The sequence below is a fragment of the Camelus dromedarius genome, chromosome 32 (genome assembly GCF_036321535.1).
Source record: "Camelus dromedarius isolate mCamDro1 chromosome 32, mCamDro1.pat, whole genome shotgun sequence".
Classification (NCBI taxonomy): Eukaryota; Metazoa; Chordata; class Mammalia; order Artiodactyla; family Camelidae; genus Camelus; species Camelus dromedarius.
In genome coordinates, this window is record NC_087467.1 from 14,394,727 (window position 1) to 14,414,817 (window position 20,091).

At 48.4% G+C, this 20,091-nt stretch overlaps 1 protein-coding gene across 1 annotated transcript in view; it reads right to left on the minus strand.

Annotated features, from left to right (window-relative positions):
- LAMA3 (laminin subunit alpha 3) overlaps positions 1-20,091 on the minus strand; it is a 197,451-nt gene that overhangs the window by 118,763 nt on the left and 58,597 nt on the right. The window contains exons 9-12 of the mRNA XM_031439059.2: positions 18,097-18,187; positions 16,043-16,174; positions 14,593-14,655; positions 8,678-8,812 (exon numbers count right to left, since the gene is read on the minus strand). Coding sequence (XP_031294919.2) covers positions 8,678-8,812; positions 14,593-14,655; positions 16,043-16,174; positions 18,097-18,187 — 421 coding nt within the window. The remainder of the gene's footprint in view (positions 1-8,677; positions 8,813-14,592; positions 14,656-16,042; positions 16,175-18,096; positions 18,188-20,091) is intronic.

The following is a 20,091-nucleotide window of genomic DNA, read 5'->3' on the forward strand; positions in this document are numbered from 1 at the left end:
CCAGAGTTGATGCTAGCATCTCCCTCATGAGATCGCTAGAGAATCAGCAGCCACAAGGTATCGGGAGCATCATGCACAGCGCTTGCACAGAGGAAGTGCTCACTCCTGTTAACATCACCATTGTGATCATCTAGTCCCCCAGTGCTCAGGAGGTGCTCTGAACACCAATCCACGCTGCATTAATAGGGATCAGTGGATTAGTATTCCTGACTTCCAAATTTATATTTGGTGTATGCAGTAAGAATATATATACACACAACCTGTTTGCAAGGTTTCAAACTTTCCACACTTGTTGAGGCCTTGGGAGAGAAAAGATCCATGAGATAAAGTGCCAATTCCAGTGATTTACTTGCAGGCGTCCTGGGGCTCTGCAAAGCCCCACGGCGCTAAGCCTTGGAGCGCGGCGCTCCCGAAGGGATGAGACCATGCCGCTTTCACTCTCTTTGACAGCACTCAGCCCAGGCCCATGAGTGGTGAGTTACTCCGAGACTGCTCTTCTCTGCTAATGATAATGGTAGCTTTTGCCCAGAGTTGTTCGTTGGAATCATAAAATACTCCCTGCTGGAAGCAGACTTTGCTCGTCTCCTCATTTACAAATTCCCTGGAACTTCAACCAGTTTATGTGACTTGTTCTGAGAGGCCCAGCTAGGGACTGGCAGGCCCGGGAGAATTTACCATCATTCCACCCTCCTATTGTATACACGGATATCCAGCAGACTTTGAATGAAGGCCTACTGTGCTCAATGGCACCATGACTAGGTGAGGGGGTGGAGATGAATATGAAAAACACACATTTCCTGACCACAATGAGCTAGAAATCCAGAAGAGGGCTGGAGAATTATCCACACGGTGTGAAGCAATGTTCCCGGCACCACTGCCTAGAAACCGAATGTAAGAGAGGTGAAGAATCATGCCTAGTGCCCCCAGCCAGCTCCTGGCAGACAAAAGGACAAGGACTCAGCTCTTCTGCTGTCTGGGTCAGCGTTCTTTCATGGCCCCAGGTTCCCTGCCGGCCTGTCTGCAGAGATCAAGTCCCTAACTAGCGGCAGATTACTGGGGAGACAATCTTGGGCTCTGTGATGATTAATTTTTGCATGTTATCTAGGCTACAGGCTTCAGACATTTGATAAACACCTGTTGAGATGCTGCTATAATGGTGTTTTGTTATATGTGACTGATATTTAAACCAGCTGACCTTGAGTAAAGTAGGTTACTCGCCACAGTGTGGGTGGGCCTCATCTAATCAGTTGAAGACCTTAAGAGAAAAGACTGAGGTCCTGGAGGAAGAAGGAATTCTGCTTCCAGACAGCCTGAGGACTCCAGCTGCAGCATCAAGCCCTCTCTGGATCTCCAGCCTGCTGACCAGTCCTGCAGACTTTAGAGGTTCCAGCCCCACAACCATGTGAGCCGATTCCTTAAAGTAAATCTATACATCTATAAATATATGTATATATATATGTATACATATATACATACATACACACATCCGACAGGTTCTGCTTCTCTGGAGAACTCTGACTAACACAGGTTACTTCTGCTATTCTGCCCTACAGGAAAGTGAACGCACAGAGGAAAACATCCGTGCAGGCAGTCGGGGGAGCAGTAGGAGCCTGGAGCACAGGGGGGCAGCTCCAGCCAGTATAATGTGGGTGACTCCGACACTGACTCCCAGGGCCAGAGCGCTTGTCCAGGGAGCCTCAGGAGATGCAGAAACACTCCAGAGGTGACAACAAAGGCACTGCCTTAAACGCATGTCCATTATCCCAAACCATGAGTTTCTCAATCTGGCATCATCCTTTGTATTTCAATCCAATATCAAGGAAAGCTGCCAAATCCCAAACCCAAACCCCAATGCTGGCAGCCTTTTTCTCACTCTTGGAAATACTATAAGGCCTTACAGATATTTTAACTCTGCTCTCTGTTTTGATCCAGGTCCTTCAAAGTTTCTGGAGTATTTTCTTCTCATCTGCTCCTTACTGTGCTTCTACTGAAGACACCTTTGTTTCCAATGAGTATAAAGGAAAATGATAAGAAAGGTCCAGGGAATCGGGGGTTTTGGCTGCTGTGCTCCCCCAAACCTTCCAGCATCAAGCACAGTCCTGGCCCCTACTATATGCCAAGTAGATATTTGTTAAACGAAGGAATAAACAACTATCGAAATCCTTTTCCCGGTCCAGCCCTGCGGCTCTATTGCTGTGTGTTCTCTCTCTGAGTCTGCCGTGAGAGGCACTGCCCCCTCTTCCCCAATGCCGCTCTTCCCCAAGAATGCCATCCTCTTCCCCAAGACGCTCACTTACAAGACAACACGTAAATTACACGGTAAACAGGGCTCCTTACTGTTTCGGAGGTACTCCCATTGCCTGTGATTTTAAAGCTTTTCCTTCTGCTGAAAAAGCAGGCTGGTGCCTTCTGCAGTTCAGAACCGCGAAGCCAACCTCCACAGTTCCACAGTAGCCACCACCTTCCCCCTCTCTGGCTGAGCGGGCTGAGGGCAGATCAAATCTACAGAAAATCTTAAGGCTTCTTCCAAACAGCCACCTCAATGTTCTCCTAGACAAACAGTAAACCACAAAGTAAAGGACTGGTTCAAAGCAAAATCGCACAGAACTTGGCCCAGCCCTGTGGGTTTTGTTTCCCGCCTTGGAAAGGCTGGGAGGGCTCTCCCGGGAGCATCCCAGGTCAGAAACTTCCCCCTGCAGCACCATCTGCCAGCGACCGGCACCCTGGGTCTCTTCCTGGGGCCAGTTTGTGATTCACGAGAACATGCTGACAGGTAGGAGGCTAACCTTGCATGGGCCACCACGTATGTATAGGAGTTTTCTAAGGAATGACCTACAACCAAAGCCCAAGGACTACAGCAAATTCCGGTGGGGACTGTTTGGGCCCTGGGGCACCGAGGTTTGGGGGCAGCTATAGCACGAGTGCCTTAAGCTCCTAGTCATGGGAGGACCCCTGTTTCCACACTCCCACCCTCCTGGCCTCTGTTCCAAGGGCTGACTAGTTGCTACTTAGCAATTGCACTGGAAAAGGGGGAGAAGGAAAGAAAGAAGAGGAAGAGAAAAATGAAGGAAAGGAATGTAGGAATGAGGGACAAAGAGGAGGAAAAGGGAACAGTAAACCCTCAAATGACCAAGTTACCAGAGTCAACATGTGTTTTGTGGCCAAGCCAGGCGTCAACATACATGTAAACTTTCAGTACACATGGACAGCTCTCCCACGCAGCCCCGCACCTACAATTTGACCTACAAGAAAGAAAACTAACTGCAGGGCACTTGACTGAGTCAAAAATAAAATGAGAAGGAGGCAGCCTTGTGCTTAGAGAAGTCTGGATGAAATTAAGTTAATGCAAAACATAAAGTCTCACCGGACTGCAGCTGGCAAGAACAATTAAGAAGGGTTTTTAAATTCTCTTAAAGAAGACTTTTAAAACCTTTAAAGCAATGCAGAGCACAAAGCCATACGAACATTTTTCTGGCTAGAACATAGCAGACCATCTGACGTAGCATTTGGGGCCACGCTGATTTGATTCTAAAATCATGAGCCAAGCAATCAATTTCATCTAAAAAAGATCACAGATTAAAATACTGGGTCAGCCCTTGAAGCTAGACCAAGTTCAGATTTCAGTGAGTCTGAGCTTCAAGCCACTGGCTTCAATGCCACCCCCTAGGAAAAAATTTTAAAAGATTAAAAAAGCTGTCAGAAAAGGAGAGCACTGGAGAAGGGAGACCATCGCTGACAGAATGTTGGAGTGTCCCAAAGTCTTCCAGAGCCTAACGGTTCAAATCTGGAAGAACAAACTTCGGGGCAGATCCCTACACCCCACCGGAATGAGGCAATGGTGCAAGTCCAGTGAAACTGGGGAAAGAGCTCTTAAGCAGAGGTGGGTTCTCTGAGGCTAGATGTACTTTGGTCCGGTTCACGGAGACAGGACTTGAGGTTACTGCCTCCCTCCACCCTGCTGGAATCCCAAAGCCTGAACGCTGCTTTCTCTCGCCCTCATCCACACTCGGTGGAACTGAGGAACAGGTGGAGGAACAGGATACCCAGAAATGACTGTACTTCCTTACTCCAAATACACTCACCCTGGGGGTTAGGGCTTCCTCACATGGATCTGAGGGGGCACAATTCAGCCCATAGCAATGTGTTTCCTAGGGCTGTTAGCTACAATCTTACCATCACCTGAGGCCTAAGAATGAAGCCAACATACAAGGCAGCCAAGTTGAAAGATGGAGAAAATCTTGGCAGACCTTGCCAGCATCTTTTGAGCCCCTGGATCTGAAACCAAATATGCCTGAACTGTTCAACTACAACCAACAAATTCTTGCGTTAAACCGGTTTAGGTCAACTTTTCCGTCCCACGAAATTGTAGAATGCTAAGTGAATCTTGATTCACCAAAATGTTCCCATTTTAAAAGTCTTCTCACAAAACAGTCCTCTTACTAAAAGATACTCTATACCTTCCTTCCTTCAGAAACAGATACTTAGACATAACAGTTGTCTTATGACCCAGAGCGGTCACTAGGGTGTTCGTTAGCCCTCTCTAAGGGTGACTCTCCCAGTAGCTCCTGCGTTGGGTAAAATTATTTGCCCTTGGTTAGTGGCCTCAGACTGCTGTACTTCTTAAGGTTCATGTCTGCTTTTCTGTTTCCTGCTTTACTGTTAGCTTGTTGCCCTGGCAACTTTCCTTCCCTAATTTCATGTTTCTAATTCCCCTTGGGTTTAGCTTGGAAAACAAATAATCAAACTTAGTACAATTATTATCACCCAAAAAAAGAAGAAGAAGAAGAGGAGGAATGGTGGGAGAGGACCTCTGGGCTTCTTTTAGCAGCAAAATACATGGATTTTCATGCACATTTTAGGGGTGTGCTTTTTTAATGTCCAGAGGCAACCAGGGTTGGGAGATCTTATTGCTTGGTTCTCACTTTTGCTCCAAATACATGAGCCAGATAACCAAGTTTAAGGTCAAGTCTCAGGACATGGACACATAGACCCTTCTTTCTTGTTAGGTTTAAGGCAGAAGAGTAAAGAGAAGATTAAGGAGTAAGATAAAGCAGGGTTTGCATCTCAAACTAGCTCCTTACGGTCATCTACTTGGTCCCTGCTCCTGGCCTAGAGATAATTCGTACAAAACAAGACATAGTGGTTTCTTGCCCCTTGAACAGGTTTGGGAAGGAATTATCCAGTGTATGTGGACATAAAAATATCTTCAGGTGAAATGGATTTATCAGGTTATTGCTGCAATTTACTGAGCAATGTGTCAGAGCAGCTTGTCCAGTCAGTGTTTGGTTAAAGGTTGTGCCACTGAGGCTTCCACCCTGTGTTGTGCGTTTGCGTGCAGCTTGGGGGATGTCTTTGAGTCTGCCCTGTATCTTGCTCTGATTACTCTTGAGTGGGCACAATCTAGCACGTGCAAGAAACCTTCCCAGCTTCCAGAATGACCTATGATACCAGGAAGGCCCTTCTTGGCTGCACTTACTCTGATTCTCTGTATTAAACGTCTGACTGCCCTGCTGTTTGGCTTGTATCAGAGCTATCTTGCCTCGTTTTAATTGCTAAACACCAAGATCGATCACTGCGCCACTAGCGCTGAAAATGAGGACCTACTTTTCCTGGAGTGATGCTCCTGCTCTCCAAGCAGGCAGTGGGGGTGAGAGTGGTAGCTCCTGGTCATTCCCTGCTTGCCCCTCCCAGCTTGGAACCTCTACTCGATGAGACAGCTGGGGTGGGGATGACCAGGACCCCAGTATTCTCAGCCTGTGGTGCCTGGCGGAGAGTCTCCACCATACAAGTGGGGGCTGGGTAAGGAAAGACAGACCTGGTCCTCTGCTGAGCCTGCCTGGAATGGAGCTTCTGCAGCACAGGGCTGGGGGCAATGAGAAATGCCAGCATCCTGCCGCTGCTGGCGTGAAACTGTAGCCCCAGACTGGGAGTTTGGAAAAGAGTGAACCCCCATTTTCTTGCCCAGGGTAGAGCTTCTATAACACAGAGCTGGGGCAAGGGTTGGGAGGAGACAATGGAGCTCAAACATCACAGGCTCCCATTGTTCTTATTGAGATCTGTATTTTCTTAAATAAATGTTTCTTCGTTTGCTGTATGACCTCAGGACAATTTTCAGAGCCTTTAAATGATTTTTTTTTTTAATTTCACCAGTTGGTGTTTTGTTTTGCTAGAAAGAAGGTCTACAGTCCCCTTACTGTTGTTCTGAAAACTCCCTCTGTTTTATCCCAAATATACCGTTGCATTTTCCACCCACCTTAAAATGAATTAGTTCTAGTAAGTAAAGACATGTGGATAAGAGCATTCTTAAAATGTTGTATTAATCTTCACCTCTGTATCCAACACACAAAGGCACAAGCTAACAGGCAGTCTTGTCCAGGAGAATGATGAGGTTGGCATATTTGCAATTCGTTCTGCCAGGATGAGTCTGGAATTGTGGCTGATACAGAGGAGGAAAAAAGGAAACCTCTGAGACACTTTCAGCCATAAGAACGTTTTGCTTTTGCTAAAAGGACGGCAGCTGAAGCAGAACCAATATGAATGTCAGCCGATTACGTAGAAAGTTAACATGAGACACTCTTGTCCACTCCTTGCCCCCAAAGAGTTTCCATTTAAGATGTGATTGGGCCACTATAAACAAACAAACAAACAAACGGCGGCCAGAAAGTGCTTCCTTGTTGTCGACCCAGTGTAAGTATCCGGTGGAGGGGATGAAACCAGCCACACGGCTGCCCTGAACTCTCGTCCTGCTTTTGTCGAACAGACCTCGTCTTCACTACTCGTGATCTTGCCAACTCCCGGCATGAGCTCCTCCAAGTCTGGCCCCTAGTGGACATCTGAAATGGCAGGCCTCCATCCCGTCTCCCTCCTGCTGGCTTTTTCATTTTGTCAATGACAGACTTGGTGTCTCCAGCTTAACATGGAAATGTAAGCATCCCTGCCTCGTGCTCCAAAACTTCACCGTTCCACAGGAACGACACACGCACTAGGACGAGCCAGCCGCACCAGCCCAGAGTCGGCCTGGCACAGACTCTACGTCTAGCACGATTCACACAACTCCACCACGAGCGTCACCTGTATGGACGTTTCCACGGGAAATGCACTGGGCATCCCAAATTCTAACACCCAATTTCTCTGGTTGAAATCAAGGCAGAGAAAGAAAAGGTACCTGCTGCCTTTCCTTACCCTCCCACCTGCCGGGTGACCGAATCTCTGGGCAGGGACAGCTGAGAGCTTCTGTGGCCCCAGAGAGGCAGAGGCTGAGAAGTGGGGCAGAGGCTAGAGGTCTGTGACCAGGACATGTCATGGGGCCAGGAGGAAAAGGAAGGGCTTGGGCACAAGCACACAGACATCTGTGCAAACAGGGAGCTCAACTGGGGCTGGGGCTGCAGGCTCTTAAAGGGATGTAGAGGGACGTCTGGGGCAGAGAAAGGAGGGCTAACGGAATGATAGCTGCCATACAAGTGTGTGCTCCCCAGGCTCTGAGAGCGGACACATCAGTGCACACGTAACCTGCATGACCCTGACATGTCACAGGGCGGGCACTGTTACTAGGAAACTGAGGAGCAGAGAGGTTAAGGAACTTGTCCATGTTGATAGCGAATGTGAACCTTGTTCTCTGCCATTTGTCTCCTGCTTCGAGGCAGGTCCTTCCTGCCCTGTCCTGCTCTCCCAGCTCCTCAGTGTGGCTGACCTCGTGGATGACATCGCTTGGCATCGATGCTAACTTCCTCCTGCGTTCGGAGGCTGGAAGCCAGAAACAGCACTTCCCAGATTCCCCTGGAGCTGGGTTCTGAATGCCAACTGGGTTTTGCAAATAAGAACTGGAAGAAGATTAGGAAGGTTGAGGTTCTCTGCGGTGTCCCGTCTGGCTTCCTGGGCACCACGGGATGGCCATGGAGGCGGCAGGATTGCAGTGCTTCTGTCCCTGAGATGCACCACAGCCGTCTGGGTCTAACCCCTGGGAGCCTCCTTGGACGTCCAGCCTAGAGCCTTCATGACTCAGGTTAGCACCTAGTTACCCACAGCGAGTCCCTGTCTCTGTTTAGTTCCTGCCCTGAGCCCTGACTCAGTCTTCCTTCTTTCTGTCCCCTCGTTTTCCCTACAACATTAGCCACTGGGAGAAGAACACAGGCAGGCAGTGGGGAGGAGATGGAGGAGAAGAATGTGGGCAAATTCATTCATTCATTTGCTGTTCACCCAACATTTACTGTACACCTGTCACGCTCTAGAGCCTGGGCCACCACCTCCTCCTCCCTCCCCGCCTCCACTCGCTTCAGTGACTCTCACTAGGACGCGGTACTAAGTGGAGAGCGAGGAGTTGGTGGTTCTGTGTGTGCTGCTCCCTCTCCCTGGAACACCCTGCCTCCTCCCCTCGTCTACCCAGCAGGGTCCTAAACACCATTCAGGTACCACCTCCTCTCCAGAGCCAGGACTTGCACCCAGGCGCTGACTCCAGAGCCCATGGGCTTGACCACCAGGGAGGACAGGGCAGGCAAAACAAGAGAAAGGAGGTGACGTGGCGGGGCCAGGAGGACAGTCACATGTAACATACCTATGTCAGCCAGGGGCTCATTCATGAAACTGCAGGCAGAGCTCTGCCCGAAGGAGCCTCTGCATTTCCTCAGGAGGACACTGACCTCGCGGACCGATGGGCACCCTGGACGTGTTGCCCACTTACCTTGGCAAATAGGGAAGGAGTAGAAACCTGAGCGGCAAGCGTCACACCGCGGGCCGCCCACCCCGGGGCGGCACAGGCACCTTCCGCGGGCATCACATATCTCAGGGAGAACACCTTCCAGGTCACAGTCGCAGCCTGTGGAGGAGAAGACACTTTCAGAGGGGCCTCCGTCCTCCGTTCCTTTGTGAGTTTCTCCCTCCGCCCAGGTGTCTGACATGGAGACACAGATCCTGAGTTATCTATGGCTTAGACATTCCTGCCCCGAAGACCACATCTTATTGGGGAAGCGAAACATCTGTTCAGGAGAGATCAGAGATGCCACTCAGGAACGTCCAAGGTAGGCACTAGTTTGCAAAATACCTACAACCTTTTAGCATCTACCCCTGTGGGTAGAGCCCAGGTCCTCTTCCTATTATGCCAAGAAGACATGCCAATAACTGATTTTAAAAGCCATGTTCAAGGTGTGTCCCACATTAGTATACATATTCAGGCCATTCTCATGTTTAAAACATCTGCATTTCTATCAACAACATTAGCACCTAAATCTGCAAAATGGTCCCTTGAAGAAGACCCTGAAAGGCTTCAAGATTTGCCTGGGTTCCCCCTATTTAACAAGGAAGGGAAGTCTCATGCATTTTGGAAAGATTTTCTACAAGGGTTCAAATAATAGATAGTCTGAAAAGTGAGCTAAATCCCACTCCTTCCCTCTGCCCTTTTTCAGGTAAAAGGTGAGTAACAAAGTTATGGAATTTTTTTTTCTTTTTACAATAATTAAGAAAAAAGACCGGGTAAATCAGAACAGCTTCACAGTCTTTGCCTCACCTCTAACTTGCTCTAACTCATTAATTGAACAGCCGCCTAATTTGACAAGCAGGGCACTGGACGTGTCCGAGGGCACGTTCATCACAAGGGAAGCTCTGGAACCCAGGCTGGCGTGAGCACCGCCCTGACCATCCATCACAGCTGCCACACAAGGTCTCAGTGCCACGGCCCCGCAGGCTGAGAAGGTCACAGAAATGCTGAGGTTTACTGTCAACTACAGTCTTGGCATTAACCCAGGCACTGGGATTCAGTGAGAGGCTTGAACTTTACGCAGTATTGAAGTCTAAGGAATCCCGATTTACAACCATTTGTAAACAGAAAGCATTTGGTACCAATGCATTTTTAAATTTCTGTTTCTGAAATTCACTTTTTAACTCACCTAGCAAATACTCCCACACAGCGCTGGAGCTGGACAACTCCGAGGCCCCTGACTTCTCTCTTCCGCTCCCCTCCCACACCTCATCACCAGATCACAGTGCCTATATCTCAAGAAAGTGTCTGGAATTCTCCTCTCTTCCAGAGTTCCAGAACCTTCCTCCAGGACCTCCACCCTGTTTGCCTGGATTATTCCGAGAGCCTCCTAACAAGGCTGTCCACTTCCCATCTTGCCTCTTCCAATCTATTCCCCATACTGGTGTCAAGAATGATCTTCCTGAAACACCAGTCTTTTCGTATCACTTTCCAGTTTCAGTCCCTCAGCAGTGACGCAACTCCTTCAGGGCACAATCCAAAGTCCTTGACATTGTGATACAGAGACCCTGCCAAATCTTCCAGGCTGCCAGAGCCCACGTGGAACCTTGCACAAACTAGAAAAAGGTGTCCCTTCCTCAAGATGCTTCCCTGTCACTTGCGTAAAATCGCTCACCATATACACAATCTGCAACGCCCTCAGTGGCTGTGACGCCCCCTTAGGTGGGGTGCGGTTGTGCATCTGAGCCCTGCAGCCCACTCTGGTCTGGTCCTGATCCTCTCCTCTCCCTCCCCTAAGACTCAATTCTCCCACTTTTTCCCCAACCTGGTGACTCAGTCCCAGTGACCCGCCTGCCATCCCCCCCCCCCATCCTCATGCCTTGTCTTAGCTGCCCCTCCACTTGCCCGACTCCTTTGTGTGCCAAGACTTGGCCCAGAGGCCTCCTCCTCCTGGTCCAGGGAAGCCCTTGCAGAACCTCTACCATCTTCCTTCCTTCTTTCCTCCCTCCCACTCCTCCTTCCATCCTTCCTTCTTTCCTTCCTGCCTGCCTTCCTGCCTTCCTCCCTCCCTCCATCCCTTCGGTAAGGCTGTAAGTTTGCCCCTCCTGTCTGCTCCCATGGCCGCTCACAGCCTTAACTCCTGCTGTTCTAACTGTTGGCCCACGTGTCTCCTGCAGGCGTGGGAGCGTCCAGGGAGCAGGGACTGTGAGCAGGCAGCTGCCTTGGCCATGCCTCGGACAGAGTAGGCACTTAATAAGAGTTCAGTGAATGAAGAATATGTTATACATTCAGGATGACCGTTCTCTTCGGTAAACATCATTCCTCGAATTCCACTTTAGTGGCATCTACACAGAGCCTCCAAGCCAAGCTACCAGAACTCACCTGTCCCTCTCCAAGTCTTATCTGGCAGGTTTCCACGCCAACAGCAGCGGACCTACCCCGCCAGGCAGATGAAATGCGCAGCCTGGGGAGGACAGGGAGGGACACAGCAGGAAGGCACATGACAGCCAGCTGTCTCCAGCCTCTCCGAATTCTCGGAGTTCCCAGTCATTAGCACGGGCCCAGCCCCGACCACACTGACTCAAAGCTTTGGCAAGGGCAAGTAGCTCCTTACAAAGTGATTGCGGAAATCAAAACCTTTCCGTGGTATTTGTCAAGAAACCTCCAGGCGGCCATGTCTTCAGGCCAAACGGGCCGCCTTACACAATCATCCCAAGACGGCATCAATCTCCTAAAGTAAGAGCCTAGAGTTGCTCTGAACCTGCTGAATCCCCTTGTCACTGCTCTCTGTTTGAACTCGGAGGCGTAGAAGTGTGCCCATGCCCGTGGGCCCAGGCCCCTCTAGAGTGAGAGTTTTGTGCATTCTGTCATTTTCAAAAAGAGAAGATGTGTCCATGAAACGTCGACTTCCTAAAATAAATGTTACATGGTTGTGGATGATCACTTGGACCCAGAAAAGCCAAATAATATCCAGAGTCACGAAATAGAACAACAACAAAAAAAACTAAAAACATTCCGACGCGCAAAACCGTTCTCTTTGTGCTTCAAGTCTCCTTTGCTTCAGGCGTCTGGAGTTGAGCCTGTGGATTTCCTAGAACAGTAGTTCTCCATCTTGGCTGCACATTGGAATCTCCTGGTAAAACGTCATTGCCTGGGTGTGGAATCTCAAACTCAGAGATGCTAACTTAATCCCAGGATCTGTAAACCGTAGCCTGAGGACCAGATCCATCCCTGCTTTAGTAAATAAAGTTTCACTGGAGCACAGCTAAGTTCATTCATTTACGTATTGTCTCTGGTTCCCTTCATGTTACCGCAGCAGAGTTGAGTACTTGCAACTTCGTCTACAAAGCTGAAAATATTTACTATCTTTATCTTTACAGTAAAGTCTGCCAACCACTAAATAGGAATTCCTACTAACTAGAGCAGTGGCTGTTAACAAGGGACATACATCAGAATCACCTGGAAAATCTGTTCAAAATACCAGCCTGGCCCACACCCCTGGAAATCTAGATTAAGATCTGAGGGTGAAATACAGGAATTTACATTTGGTAAAAGCACGGGATTCTAAAACACAGCCCTGTTTAAGCACGACTGTATTAGATGACTTGGAAACATCAGTGGGCTTTAATGAATTCAGATTCTCAGGGGTGGGAGGGACTTGGTGCCACCCTGTGCTGTGTATCTCCTGGTAGTTGAGATGTTTGTGCTTTTAATGTTCACTGCCAGAAGTTAGGCCCCAAATTGGGTGTTTTTAAAATGCACTGGTAGAAAACCAAATTGAAGTGGATATCTATGTCTTCAAATTCCCAAATAAATCTAATTGCACTAATTGAAACTTCTTTTCCTCAAGGCCTTGTTCTAAGGATTCCCTAGTATTTTGTAACAGATGTATTCACATTCAATTAAATTTCCTTCCCTCAAGTCACCACCAGTCTACTTGCAGAGAAAAAGGAACAGGATAACAAAGGGGTTACTGGAAACAGACCAGTTTCCACAATGGAAGATTTAAAACATGCTTGTGGAAGGAAGCCAGAGATGTGTGTTGTAATCAAGGCTCAAAAGCTGAGTTCCAGCCTGGCCAAACGACAAACATTTTAGGGAGCACCTGCTGACGCCCACTGTGGGCAGGAGACCACGGCAGGTACTGTTGGTATTGGAAAGCAAGTCAAGCATGTCTGCTGTCCCCAAGACAACACCCCACATGTGGTCTGCTCAGAGGACTGGGTGCAGCAGGCAGAAGGACACAGCACAGGCGGGGAAACTGGGTCACGTTGGAGCTGACCTCAGGTGCGCCCCGTGCTGCCCCCAAAGCCTACGACATTCCTCAAGCTCATCCACTCCCCCACGTTCCAGGACGACCCTTTCATTCCTTCTCTCTCCTCAACTCCAAGGCCTCCCGCCATCCCCACTTTCTGCCCCCGACCTTGAATCTCATTGCACAAAAGGAAAAAGAAAACAGAAGGGAGCGTCCACCCGCCCCCACCACCGGGTCTGCCTGCGCCTCCCTGAGCCGGTCCACGCGCTCTGCCTTCTCCTATTTTACAGCCTTTCCAGGCTCAATAAATGGCAAGTCTTCCTTGCTTGCTCCACCCAGAAGCCGTGGAGTCACCTCAGAGTCCCCTCAACCTCTCACAGTCCGCGTCTGTCCAGCGAGCCCCTGGCAGGTCCTGCCGGCTCTATCCTCAGGTTACATCCACAATCTGTCCACCTCTTGTCACCTCCACTGATACCATCCCTTCCTGACGGATCACTGTGATGGCCTCCCTGCATCTTCTCCTCTCTCCCATAGCTGGTTTTCAGCACAGTCGCCACAAAGATCCTAATGCAACGTCGTTTCCCTGTGCTGAACTCCACATGGCTCCCGCTCATCAGAGCAGAGGTTAAGTCTTTGCAGTGCCTTTCGAGGGCCTACGATCTGGTCCCCGGGAAGCCCTTCCTCACCCCCTCCCTTCACTCTGCTTTCACACATCCAGTCTTTTTTCTGTTCAGTGAACACCCCCGGCTTGTCCTGCCCCGATGACTTTGCACTTGCTCCTTCCTGAGTCTGGATGCCCCCTGGACACCTGCAGAGCTCAGGTCCCTGCTCCATTGTCTCCTCAGAGAGGACGTCCCTGACAACCTATCTACATTTGCAAACCTCACCTTCTGTAACCTCTCTCTCGGTTTTATTTATTCCACAGCCCTGATGACCAGTGCTGCCTCCAGCCCACCCTCAGAGCTACAATGTTGCCGGAGAACTGGAACTCAAAAACTGATTCCTGCCCACCCCTGCCACTCCCTGCCCTGAGTACATTTCTGGCTGCAGGAGCTCCTCAGCACTCCTGAAGGCCAAGCTCAAAGTGCCAGAGAGTTAATGTCCCAGAGGCAGCCCTCCACCCAGGTAAGTGAAGTTGTCTGTTCAGCTGGGATGATGCTGAGCAAGTTCGCTGCTCTCTCCCAGAGTCACTCAGAGGGCAGCAGCTTGGGGGGCTGCAGGAGGACCTCGCTTGCCAATGCATCTTCATAATGGCTCCCTTCCGTCCCGGGCTCTCTCCCTTACTGGTGTCTCCTGGGGTCACCTCCCAAATTAACTGCTTGCACTCAGTTCCTTTCTCAGGGTCTCTTTACGGAGAAGCAAACAACACAGCAGGCAACTGACTGCCACTGAGGGTTTTTGAGCAAAACTAGTGGTATACAGTCCAAGCTCTGCTTAGCTCCCTTAATCCAGGAGGGCCGCTGCACACACAGACTGGAGTAGAGAATGATGGGATGGGAGAAGCCCAAACAGACGCCCCTGCAAGGCACCCACCACGGTCCAGTAAGGACGATTTGAACTTGAACACAGCTGTGTGCATAGGAAGCAGGAAAAGAATACGGAGCATAACATGTCTCACTGCAGTTAAACTGAAAGAGAAGTTACTCACCTTTTATATCTCCAGCTATGGGACCTTCTGGACTTGGAGTAGAAATAGGGGAAATGGGAATCCCTAGAAAAAGATTAAGGAGACAATAAAGCAAAACATTAAATGGCACCAACTAGGAAGCAGCCCTCTCTAACTCAGTGGAATGCAGCATGTGGACTAATGGAAAGAAAGACAGTATCATTATACTTAAAATGCATCAGGAATAGAAACTAGGGTGGTCAGACATCCAGATTTGTGCTTTAATGAACAGAAGCGGGTGTTCTGTGCTCACAGTGGCTAAGTCTCCGTCCAGCAGGGCTGAGCTGGGCGTATTTAGCATCTGTATTGGGTTTTTTCTTTTTTTATGTAAAATTGAGACTAGCTTTTAAAACCTATTTTCTTTCAAGTTGTTTTCCCTAAAATTTTGCGTCTGCAAATGCAATTTCTGCTCAGGCTCCATTCAATAATTAAAGATTCTGAATTTTTTTTTAACATTTTTTATTGATTTATAATCAAAAGATTCTGAATTTTTTAAATTGTAATATAGTTGATTTACAATGTTGTGTTCTGGATTCTAAATTGATTAAGCTCTGATTCAGGGTTACTCTGTTTGGGCTTAAAAATCAGTTCCTTTCAATATAAGGTAATTAAATAATTCATCCTCCAAACCGGGATACTTGACAGTGGAAATGGGTGCCAGTTTAATAATGACCCTGGGACAGCAGGTGGGAGCCAGGACAGATGGTGACGTGTCCTGCCCACATAGCCCCACGACTCAACACGCTTTTCCTGAGATGGTCGAGTTGTGAGGTGGGAATGGGCAGGAACTAATGCAGCTATGGGGGACGGGGGGTGGCTCTTCCTGGAACGGTGTTTCTCTGTCTTAACACCAGAGTCCAGTTTTTACACTCTGCAGAACAAACAGGACCACGGCTCTTGTCACAACCTGCATAGCTGGTTTCACAGACTCTCCTGCTTCATGTTCTAGAGTGTTTCTAACAAATTATCTCTGAGATGCTGAGACGTCTGTTCACTTAGGTCATGGCAGGGGGGTGAGGTGGGGGCCTACTGTTCTGTGAGGAAGAGCAGACACACCCTCCCCAGCCACTGGAAGCACGATACACACTGCATTATGCAAACGAACATCTGGAAGCCCATAACATCTCTTCTAGGTTTATGAAGAAAAACCACACACATGGATTACTATTAAGTTGAAATTGCCACCATGTGACCCTTTGACCTACTGAGATGGGAATGCCTATGGTACAGTCTAACACTTTGGAGATAAATAACACTATGAAACTTACTCACATAAATTTGATGTTCCAGACTTTGGGGGACACTTTCACACAAATACAGCCTTCCTGGCCCGTTTCCCCCCGGCCCCACCTGCCACGCCCCAGGGCGCTGATGCCCAAAGCCCAGGTGTGTGCTGAGCAGCGAGGCCCCTCCTTCTGCAGCTGGTACTCACTCAAGCAAAACGGGAAATTATAGTATCCGGCTGCACACTCCTCGCAGTAGTCTCCGCGGAAATTCGGCTTGCAGAAGCAGCGGCCTGAGCCCTGCTCACAGTCGTCCGCGTGCTTGGGGTTACAGCTGCAGGCTAAGAGGAATCCCAGATTTCAAAGGGTCAGTCCTTCGCTGCACCTCGTAAAGCAAATACATCCTAATACTTCGCGGGCAATGTCAAATGCTTTATCACCGGTCTACGGTTAATCTTGAAAGGGCACAGCCTGGTTTCCATTTCACGCCTGGTTGATGGTCTGCATTGACCGAAACCCACAGGCCCTCAGAGACAAACCTGAATGAGCAGTCACACTTAGACGTTCTCAAGAATGTGGTTTATGACACTGTGCACCACCCAGCATACCGTGCAGGAGGCAAAGCCTGCACAGACCACCATCGAGGGGCTGGGCAGGCGTGCGCTGCAGCTCCTGGCAGGTCTGGTGGGCACGGCCTCTCCCAGCCATGAGCCAACTATGAATGTCCACACAGTGGTCACAATTACACAGTTGTGACGTGGACCCAAGTGTGGGATGCCTAGACTTGATAAAGAATCTGCGGACAGCACAGTAGGATTGTTTCCGTCGCCCAAATGTTACAACCTAGGGACGCGGCTTACTGAAGGCAGATTTTGCAGCCAACATGACTAAGAGGTTTGCATTCCAGAGGGACACACCTGGGGTATAAGATGTTTGGTAACCCCCTCACTTGGGAGCTTCCCTTGACCAGGCAAAAGTCCTTACCTTGGGCAGTGAAAATACTGTCCTAGCTCAGCTGAGTTCCTGTCCTGTGAGGAACTGGGAGGCTGGAGAAGTCCTGAGCACCAAGCATCCCCCAAGCCTGGCTTCTCCTGCTGTCCTTTGCTTAATTTGTTTAGGATTTGTGTGTCCTGTGGATTCTTTATGCTAAGCCTCTAATTTCTCCATGAGACCACTTCAGTGATGAAGAAAGAAACTAGAAAAGTGATGGAACACTGAGGTTCCTAACAAGGCATGACTGTATTCACAAGGTCCTGTTTTCCTTTGCCAGAGCCCTTCCTTTGCAGGCACATGAAAAGTGATACACACACTTAATGGGATGATGTGGGAGACGGAGGGAAAACAGGAACACACCTTTCACAACTAAGATGCCCTGGGTAGAAACAAACCAGAGTTTCCACGTTCTTTGGACTTTGATGCCCTCAAACGTTAACGGCATGATGAATGAATTTGGGGAGGAGGTGGGCACAGAATCAATTTCAGGACTGGAATTGCTTTCTAAATGTAACAGCCAGAAAACATAAGAGAACCAAATAAATTACACATGTAGGACATAGTCCATAACCTGACCTACGACTGCCAATTCCACAGGAAAAACAAAAACCAGTAGCGTCTTTCTGTATAATGGGTGCGGTATGGCATGCTACAACGCTGCCAGACAGATGTGAACCACCCTGGATCGACCAGCTGGTGGTTCTGTCACCTGAGCCGAAATCTTTAACTACTTGGATCCTTTGATTTCCCTATATCTAAAAATGAGAATAATAATTTAGTATCTTATTTGTTGTGATGATTAAATAAGACATTTGTGAAATCATGTAGGCAATGCCTTGTACATAGCAAGTGGTCAATAAAGCGTAACTATTTTAACTTTTATGACTATTATTAAATCCTCGTGAAATCACTCCTATGTTGTCTTGATGCTAATTCTGATGAGATTTAAAATCACTGGAGATCATAAACATGCCAGAACGACAGAAAACACTCGTTGCAGGCAGAGTATGTGACAGGCCCAATGCTTAGTATTTTTCTGAATGGTTTGCTGGCATTTCATTTAATATTAGAGAATAGATTATGGCTTCCGTTTATACATAAGGAATCTGATGCTCAGAGAGACTATGTAACAGCCTGAGGTCACACAGTTAGTAAGGAGTAGAACAAATAATATGAAGAGAGAGAAAACTAAGGGAATTACTAACCAATCAGAATTTAGCCCGATGACCTCCCTAAAGTCTAAGCCACAGCAAGTCGGAATGAAACTTACGGATGCAGCCGTGGGGAGCGTGGACCGGAATGCCATCAGGGCGGTAATAGCCCTTAGCGCACTTTTCACAGTTTACACCAGCCGTGTTATGCTAGAAAGAAACAAACAAACTTAGAGGGAAGAGTACTGGAGAAATCCATACTTTGTGCTATTCATCCAGAGAAATAATCCTGTCACATACAATTGAAATGTCAAAGTCACTTAAAACAAAAAACACTGATCTTGACCTTGAGTCTCCAAGATTTACCACAGGGCACTGGCTTGATGTGCCTCTGGAATTTTTTTCCCATCAGAAGAGGAAACGAGGGTAAGTTGGGTGAACTGGATGGCCCAGGTTTTCCCCTCTACCACATAATGAAGCACCTGACACCGGCGTGTGAAGAAACCCACGAGGACCACTCTTCAAAGCTTCATTCAGTAGTGATACAGCACCGTTAGGTTTAACCCAAGGAATAAAGGGTCATGTGTGTATTTTTATCTTCTTCAATTTAGGAAAAAATTGTATATGCAGATCCTCCTCTCTCATCATTCCAATTTTACCTGTGCTTTAGTCTGAAACCATTTCCCAAACACTTCTGTTATGGGAATGGAACATGTAGGCATGGGTCTCACACACAGAGCTCATTTTAAAGTACAAGGCAGCCATTTATATTTCACGGCTAATCCTGGTAATTACCACAAAATCAAATTACCCACCATGCATCATCAGTTTCGAAAAACTATAAACTATGGATCTAGCTCAGTTCTGCCTCTCCCTCTCTTTCTAATTTGGAAACAGTTAGGAGGACAGTGTTCCTCCGTTAATGAAAGGAAAGGCAATAGGAAGCTAAAAAGAAAATACATAACACACTTTGATTCACAAAGTCTGCATAGAAACTCAGGAGAACAAAGACCCTTTCTGTATCCTCTCCTCTGTTTTAGATGATTTTATTCATTTCAGACTTTTATTTATTACCACTCCTTCCCTTGTCCTGTGGGCTAAAATCTGAATTCGCTTTAACATTGAGGTCTAAAACCACATTGGCCACTTCTCTGACTTAATATTTACATGCACAAACATCTTGGGAAAATAAGAAACAGCTGGAGTCCACCCTCCCTTCCATCAAATGCCAAATAATGTCTCAACTCTGCGGCTTGCCACCATGACTTATAATAGACAGAGGACATTGGTTAAACTGGGCTCCAATTTGTTTCGCACTGGAGTAGGAAAAGAGAACAAGTTCTCGGAAGTGGTTACCCTTCACCACAGGGTTTGATTAATGAAGCAACTGCCACAGAGAAGTTGTATTTTTAAATCACAAAGAGCAACAAGTGACCAAACCTGCGGTTTGCCTCCAAGTTTCAGGAGACTCTCTAGGACCTGCACCACCTGAGGGCAAGATACACCACTTGTCTACGGACACCAAGGTCATGGTTGGACCAAGGCCAGATGGAGCTTCAAGGACAGCAGTGGCTCCATAATTACTACGTTGGAGGCACTGGGGAAGCAGTCTCGCTGGGAGGAGGGGGAGCCTGAACTTGAATCTGTACGACACTTAGCAGGAGAAGAGAAAGCCTCAGTGGTCCAAGCGAAAGAGCAGGGTGGGCGCCAACGGGAGCGAAGCAGGAGGGCAGCCCACCCCCACCTACCCCTTCTCCTGTGGCATCACCGAGAGAGGCTTTCTAAGGAACACCACCCAGAAACCCCAGGCCCTGGCAATGCTAATTCTCAGGTCCTAACTCCTCCAAGTAGAACTTTTCCAAACTGCTTCTCAAGCTTCAGTTAAATCTCATCTCTCTCTGGCTCTTTCCCTCTTTCTCTCAGTTCCCTGACCACACCTACGACACTGCTGCTGGCTTCCGCTTCTGTGAACCTCCAGTACCAGGAGACTATGGGCTAGTCCTCTCGTCAGCCACAGTCTTCCAGGAGGCCCCCCTCTGATACCCCATCTGAAGGCCAACACGATGCAGCCTCTGTGACCCCCTCCGACTCGCCTCCCCCTGCTCGCTCCCCTC